Genomic DNA, 7,595 nt, shown 5'->3' with positions numbered 1-7,595 from the left:
CCTATGTGAAGCCTACACACCGCAGGCAGTCTCTGGGCTAACACGGATATTTTTGGATGGAAAGGGCCTCCATTGGAGATACAACAATATCCAAAATGGTTTTTTGCCCTATTGGAATTCTCTAATTTTTGTAACTTTTTCAAGTTTTTTTTGTCACTTTAAGGTCAACTGGTTTGCAGCAACTTTTTGCCTATAAAACAAAAAAAAAAAAAACCCTCTTCCTTTAAGTTCCAAAAACATTAGCATTGCCATGGCAGAAAAGTGTGATTTTATTGCTAACATGTACGGCTACGACTTGGGTGGTCACTTTGTGGATTTTAAGCCCTTGGGTTTCGGGGCCAATGGTCTTGTTCTTTCCGCCGTTGACAGCAAAAATTCACGAAAAGTGGCGGTGAAAAAGATTACGATTAGCGACTGTCGGAGTATGAAGCATGCCTTAAGGGAGATCAAGATCATCCGACGTCTCAATCATGACAACATTGTCAAAGTTCACGCTGTGTTGGGTCCCAGGGGAGCTGATCTTCAAGGAGACATTTGCAGATACAATGTGGTTTATATTGTCCAGGAGCACATGGAGACGGATCTTTCTCGGTTGTTGGAACAAGGGCCACTGAGTGAGGACCACGCCAAGCTTTTTATTTACCAGCTCCTACGTGGCTTGAAATACATCCATTCAGCCAACGTGCTCCACCGAGATCTGAAACCAGCCAATATCTTCATCAATACTGAAGACCTCGTACTCAAGGTTGGAGACTTTGGGTTGGCTCGTATTGTGGACCAGCACTACTCACATAAGGTAACTTTTTAACTATTGTTAATGTGATGTATATGAATAATGATTGGTTACTAGGTGCCATGTAGATATGGAGATCTGTCAAAACCAGGTAGGTCGGTGGACAATCCAAATGACTTGAATCGTGAAGAACTTTCCAAAACTTCTCTTCTCTACTTGCCGAATATTATGTAGAAAATGTACAGTATGTATTAGATATTAGATATTCTATTGGAATAGTTGGTAGAATCTTCTAAGGCAGTGGTTTCTCAACCTTGCCGTGACCCCGCAATACTGTTCCTCATGTTGCGGTGACCCCATTCAGTTTGGAACGCGCGTCCATAACGGCGTGCGTTCCAGTTGAATAGCGCTGCTACAGACAATAGCGTGGTTTCTCAGTGGCTAAAGCCATCAGAAATATGTATTTTCTGATGGCTTTAGGCATACTTTGCAACTTTTGAAGATTAGAAAGAGGGAGAAAATATGCGACGTGCACAGCGCGCCGCGGTGAATTTAGCTCCGCCCACTTTTATGTTGACTCCGCCCATTCTCATTCATTTTTCATGTGCTCCCACACAGTATAATCCTCCTACAGTCACCCGTACATTATATGTCCCCCCGCCATCTCTCCCCCAGTTTCATATAACCCCTTCATCTGCCCCCAGTTTCATGTCCCCCCTCCATCTCTGCCCCCAGTTTCATGTCCCCCCATCTCTGCCCCGTTTCATGTCCCCCATCTCTTCCCCAGTTTCATGTCCCCCCATCTCTGCCTCCAGTGTCAAGCCGTACCCCCCCTTCATCTGCCCACAGTTTCATGTCCCCCCATCTCTTCCCCCAGTTTCATGTTCCCATCTGTTCCCAGTTTCATGTTCCCCCATCTATGCCCAGAGCTTCATGTCCCTCCATCTCTGTCCCCAGTGTCATGCCGTCCCCCCTTCATATGCCCACAGTTTCATGTTACTCCATCTCTTCCCCCAGTGTCATGCCGTCCCCCCCTCATCTGCCCACAGTTTTTTGTCCCTCCATCTCTGCCCCCAGTGTCATGCTGTCCCCCCTTCATCTGCCCACAGTTTTTTGTCCCTCCATCTCTGCCCCCAGTGTCATGCTGTCCCCCCTTCATCTGCCCAGAGCTTCATGTCCCTCCATCTCTGCCCCCAGTGTCATGCCGTTCCCCCCCTTCATCTGCCCACAGTTTTATGTCCCTGCATCTCTGCCCCCAGTGTCATGCCGTCCCCCCCTTCATCTGCCCTTTCATTATGTTCCACCTTAATGTTTAAAACTAAACAAAAAAAACACTTATACTCACCTTCCATCGCTCCCTTGCTGCCCGTTCAGTCTCGCTCACTCATATAGTTGTATGCGCGATGTGACGTCATCACATCGCGGCTACACATACAGAAGTCGCAGCACAGCATTAAAGCAGGAGCTGGCTGTGTCAGCTCCTGCTTTAATCGCCTGTGTTTTCAACTCATCGGCGTCCTCCGGGCGCCAATCAGTTGAAGCCGGGACATACCTCCCACCGACCGGGACGGTTGGGAGGTATGTGGCAACCCCTGTGTTTTGGTCGTTCGACCCAATCCGGGGTCGCGACCCACAGGTTGAGAACCGCTGTTCTAAGGCCTGGTTCACATCTGCGTTTGGGCCATTCCGTTCCGTATGTAATATGAGGAGAGAAAAGTCGTGCAAAAACCAAGTGGAAACCACATGGACCCCACTATAGTCTATGGGGTCCATAGGTTTTGTTAGCTTTTTTATGTGGTTTAGGTTTCCATTCGGGGAGTCTCCAAGCGGACTTCCTGAACGCAGATGTGAACCGGTTCTAATAGTATAAAACAGTTGGGGTGTCGAAGCTTGGAAGACCTGTCCAAAGTCTTGAATCAGTGCACGGCTACATTGCAATGTGTTAAGCCTGTCAGTGTTATACTTGTAGGCAACATATTAAACCCTGCCTGGCCAACCCATCTGCATCCCGTGATCATGCCAGGGGTATGACCAGTGGAGGTCTACTGAGCTTGCAGTACTTCTTGGCTGCTACAAAGTATCTGGTACTATGCACTGTGGCTCCTATAAATAGTGAGGGTGCCCTAAGTCAGACCCCTACCTATTCCATATTACTGCATTTGATATATGGGGCTTCGCCCCCAAAGTGGTAACTCCCAGTTGCCAATTTATAGAAGAACATCACATAGTTCTAATAGAAGTATTCACCACACCAGACATGTCAGAAGAGCTGTCAGACGCCCTCATTAATACGGTACCAAAGTCCATCTTACTTCAAGTTCAGCTATATTACTTACATCCTTGGTGGTGAGAGGGTTAAATAGTGCAAATATGCGTGCAGATATGACCATGAATGTAGATAGTGTTTTCTTAGTTCACATATTCCTAGAATTGCAGCAATATGGGAGCAGTAAGATGATTTGCCATTCAAAAGTCTTAAAAAGATGACATTTTTATGGTGACGTATCAGATAATGGCATACAATTGGAGCATGACTTCAAGATAATAGGCAGAGAGAGCACATAACCTCAAGATAACGGGCAGAGGGAGCAGATAACCTCAAGATAATATGCAGAGGGAGTACATAACTTTTAGATAGCACGCAGAGGGAGCAGATGACCTCAAAATAACATGCAGATGGAGCACATAACTTCAAGATAACAGGCAGAGGGAGCACATAACTTCAAGATAACAGTCAGAGGGAGCACATAACTTCAAGATAACAGGCAGATGGAGCACATAACTTCAAGATAACAGGCAGAGGGAGTACTTGACTTTTAGATAACAGGCAGAGGGAGCACATAACTTCAAGATAGCAGGCAGAGACGCACATAACTTCAAGATAACAGTCAGAGGAGCACATAACTTCAAGATAACAGGCAGGGGCAGTACATCATTTTTAGATGAAGGCAGAGGGAGCACATAACCTAAAGATAACAGGCAGAGGGAGCACATAACTTTTAGATAACAGGCAGAGGGAGCACATAATCTCAAGATAATAGACAGAGGGAACACATAACTTCCAGATAACAGACAGAGGGAGCACATAACCTCAAGATAACAGACAGAGGGAGCACATAACCTCCAGATAACAGAGAAGAGGGAGCACATAATCTCAAGATAACAGGCAGAGGGAGCATATAACTTTGATTTAACAGTCACAAAACTTCAAGATATAGGCATTCTGGTTTGGGTAACAGCACTCAGTAAAACATATCAACCTTGAGAGATCTGTGGTGGTCACAGCCTATGGACTCCCCCTCATGATATGTTGGGTAGATGTTTAAAGGTGAACTGTTCCTTTAAGGTGTATTTCCTCAGCTGTTATTGCACATCCCTCACAAGATTTCACCTGTAGTGCTTGTTATTGCAGAATGTAATTTTCTCCGGTCTGAGCCGGTTCCATCTGATTTATTCTATAAGACACATCCGATGGGAACTTTACAATGGCGATTTCAGCGAGTCATGTGACAAGACGGTGGAATCTGCGGCACAGACCTCGTGTCACCTTTCTCTGCAATGTAACCTTTTAAAGGGCCAGTAAATGTTTTACATCCTTGTAATGTTTCCAAAAACAGAGCTGAGAATTTTATGATGGGAGAGATGATTGTAATAATGAATTCCTATCATGCTCCATGGCTGACTCGTCCTGGGCAGGTTTATTGAAATATGACCATGTGTTATTGGACGGCAGCCTATAGTCATAAAGCAGTTTCATTCCTTTAAGGGGCCATTTTGCCTAAATAGCGCAGTATATAAAACCGCAACCCATCTGCATTAAAGTGACAGGATCCGGTTTTTCTTGTGGATCGACATGGTAGGTTTATAGGTTGAATTTGATGGATTTGTATCTTTATCCAACGCTATATAGCCACAGGCCGGTAGGGACCCCCAGCACCATGGATCACTATGATGCAAGGACTTCTCGTCTCCAGACCGTATTTAGTCCATGATGGACACTATGTAGCGTTGATTTTCCAAACCATATATACCCATGTGCTTGAGGACAGGTGGAAGTGGCCATAACATAACATTGGCACAGGACACTACACTTAAAACGTTCCGGCCCCAAATGAAGTTTTCATACTTATGGCAGGATACAAGATCAGCATGTAATATGGGGGGGGGTCCGACACAACGCGTTTCTGATGTACTTTTTCACTGCCTCTTGCAACGTGGGGTTTAAGCCTTAAACAGGTTATCGTAACAATACATGTGAACTAAGCCCAACCATTTAACATGGACAGAACCAAACACGCACTTTACATACCAAAGTATCCTGACTTTATGGCATATATCAGGTGAATAGGGCCTTATGGGTATGCTGGGAATGAACTGGTTATCAAGATCATACCGTCCTGAGGTGACAGTCAGCCATGTTGTTACAGTATATAATTATCATATAATATGGTTTGAGCAGTGGCGTAACTACCGCCATAGCAGCAGAGGCAGCAGCCACAGAGCCGGGGACATTAGGGGTCTGGTGATAGCTGCTACTGCTGCTATCATTATACTCGGGAGTCTTTTCGGACCACTATGGGGTATAATACTGTGTGCAGGGGCCACTATGGGGCATAATACTGTGTGCAAGGGCCACTATGGGGGATAATACTGTGTGCAAGGGCCACTATGGGGGATAATACTGTGTGCAGGGGCCACTATGGGACATTATACTGTGTGCAGGGGCCACTATGGGGCATAATACTGTGTGCAGGGGCCACTATGGGGGATAATACTGTGTGCAGGGGCCACTATGGGGGATAATACTGTGTGTAGGGGCCACTATGGGACATAATACTGTGTGGAGGGGCCACTATGGGGCATAATACTGTGTGCAGGGGCCACTATGGGGCATAATACTGTGTGCAGGGGCCACTATGGGGGATAATACTGTGTGCAAGGGCCACTATGGGGGATAATACTGTGTGCAGGGGCCACTATGGGGGATAATACTGTGTGCAGGGGCCACTATGGGGGATAATACTGTGTGCAGGGACCACTATGGGGCATAATACTGTGGGCAGGGGCCACTATGGGGGATAATACTGTGTGCAGGGACCACTATGGGGCATAATACTGTGGGCAGGGGCCACTATGGGGGATAATACTGTGTGCAAGGGCCACTATGGGGGATAATACGGTGTGCAGGGGCCACTATGGGGGAAAATACTATTTGCAGGGGCCACTATGGGGGATAATACTGTGTGCAGGGACCACTATGGGGCATAATACTGTGGGCAGGGGCCACTATGGGACATAATACTGTGTGCAGGGGCCACTATGGGGGATAATACTGTGTGCAGGGGCCACTATGGGGGATAATACAGTGTGCAGGGGCCACTATGGGGGATAATACTGTGTGCAGGGGCCACTAAGTGACATAATACTGTGTGCAGGGGCCACTATGGGGGATAATACTGTGTGCAGGGGCCACTATGGGGGATAATACTGTGTGCAAGGGCCACTATGGGGGATAATACTGTGTGAAGGGGCCACTATGGGGCATAATAGAGCACGCAGGAATGCGTAGGAGGTCAAGGTCTTCGGCGTCGGTCGGGGGGGGAGGGGGGGCATGTCAAAAGTTCGCCACGGGGCCCTGCCATTCCTAGTTACGCCACGGGGTTTGACTCTGAATTGCAGTCAGTGTTATGTTTGGAAGATGAGGAGATGTTTCCACTGGAGGCTGGCCTTACCTGATTCACTCTATTAACTGAATACCCCTTTAAAGAGGACCTATCATCGACTCTGACAACCCCAATTACCTCCATCATCAGATTGGCGCTGTCAACCTGAGCATTTTGGTGTTTTGTTTATTCCAATCTGTTCAGCCTTTCCAAAGTTATAAGCCCTGGTAGTGTTGGGTCTACTAACCAAGTGGGTGGTAACATTGAAAGACTCCGCCCTCGGACAAGTGACAGTGTTACCACCCACTTTGCTAGTGCATCAGCACTGAAAAGGGCTTATATCTTTGGAACGGCTGAACGGATTTGGATAAAGAACACGCCAAATTGCTCAGGGTGACAGCGCCGATCCGATGATCTACGTCATTTTCAGACCCGGTGACAGCTCTTCCTGTTATAGTTTAATATATTCTAAGACTGCGTGGTATATCGGCTGCTACATTTTCCTTCCACTTCTGTGTAATTGCCATCTCTATAGGTGAGTCAGGATGCCGCAGTGCTCTTATAGAAGAGCGGGGGAATATACTGTTATTTCCTAGGGGGATTGCACTTTGTGTAGAGCTCGCAGGCTGCGGGGTGAATGCGGTGTTTCTGTTCTTCCTCTCCAGGGCTGCATCTACAATAAAGCGTTGTGAATATTTCATAAGGTTATAATGCAGGCCTGACTTGCCACAGTAATCAGGTTGGCCGTGTGATAAGAGGCGCTTATGTAATAAAACACATGTTATCATTAACTCGCTTTATAATCTTCCTGCCCGGTCACTCGCTCATGATCGCTGGTTCTTAGGCAATATGAGCAAAAATGGAAAAAAATTCGATTTTACAAACACCATACAGTACAATACACCTCATCCCCCTCCCCGTTTAATTCGGTGGAGACGTCTGTGCCGAGATGTTTTATCTGGAAAATCTTGTTCTGACCATCACTATTATCGCCGCGACCGCAGAGACATGAACAACTCCATTATAAGGAGTTCACTATGACCCGCTCTGGTGGGCCTGGCTGTCAAGGCATTGTATGGATGGTTGTTCCTTTGAGGAGCTGGTATCGTTTTGGGTTCGGGTGGCTCGGGTCTCTGATTCGTTTTGGGGCAAACAAATTCAGATAGAACCAAAAGTGACATTATTATACTGTGGGGTCT

At 46.7% G+C, this 7,595-nt stretch overlaps 1 protein-coding gene across 1 annotated transcript in view; it reads left to right on the top strand.

Moving 5' to 3' along the window:
• The first annotated feature begins 205 nt into the window (after nt 1-205).
• The window catches only part of MAPK4 (mitogen-activated protein kinase 4), a 43,370-nt gene continuing 35,980 nt past the window's right edge, over nt 206-7,595 (top strand). Inside the window, exon 1 of the mRNA XM_075268574.1 lies at nt 206-796. Coding sequence (XP_075124675.1) covers nt 251-796 — 546 coding nt within the window. The 5' untranslated portion in view covers nt 206-250. The remainder of the gene's footprint in view (nt 797-7,595) is intronic.

The sequence above is a fragment of the Leptodactylus fuscus genome, chromosome 1 (genome assembly GCF_031893055.1).
Source record: "Leptodactylus fuscus isolate aLepFus1 chromosome 1, aLepFus1.hap2, whole genome shotgun sequence".
In the NCBI taxonomy this organism is placed as follows: Eukaryota; Metazoa; Chordata; class Amphibia; order Anura; family Leptodactylidae; genus Leptodactylus; species Leptodactylus fuscus.
This window is presented reverse-complemented; position numbering and strand designations above follow the sequence as displayed.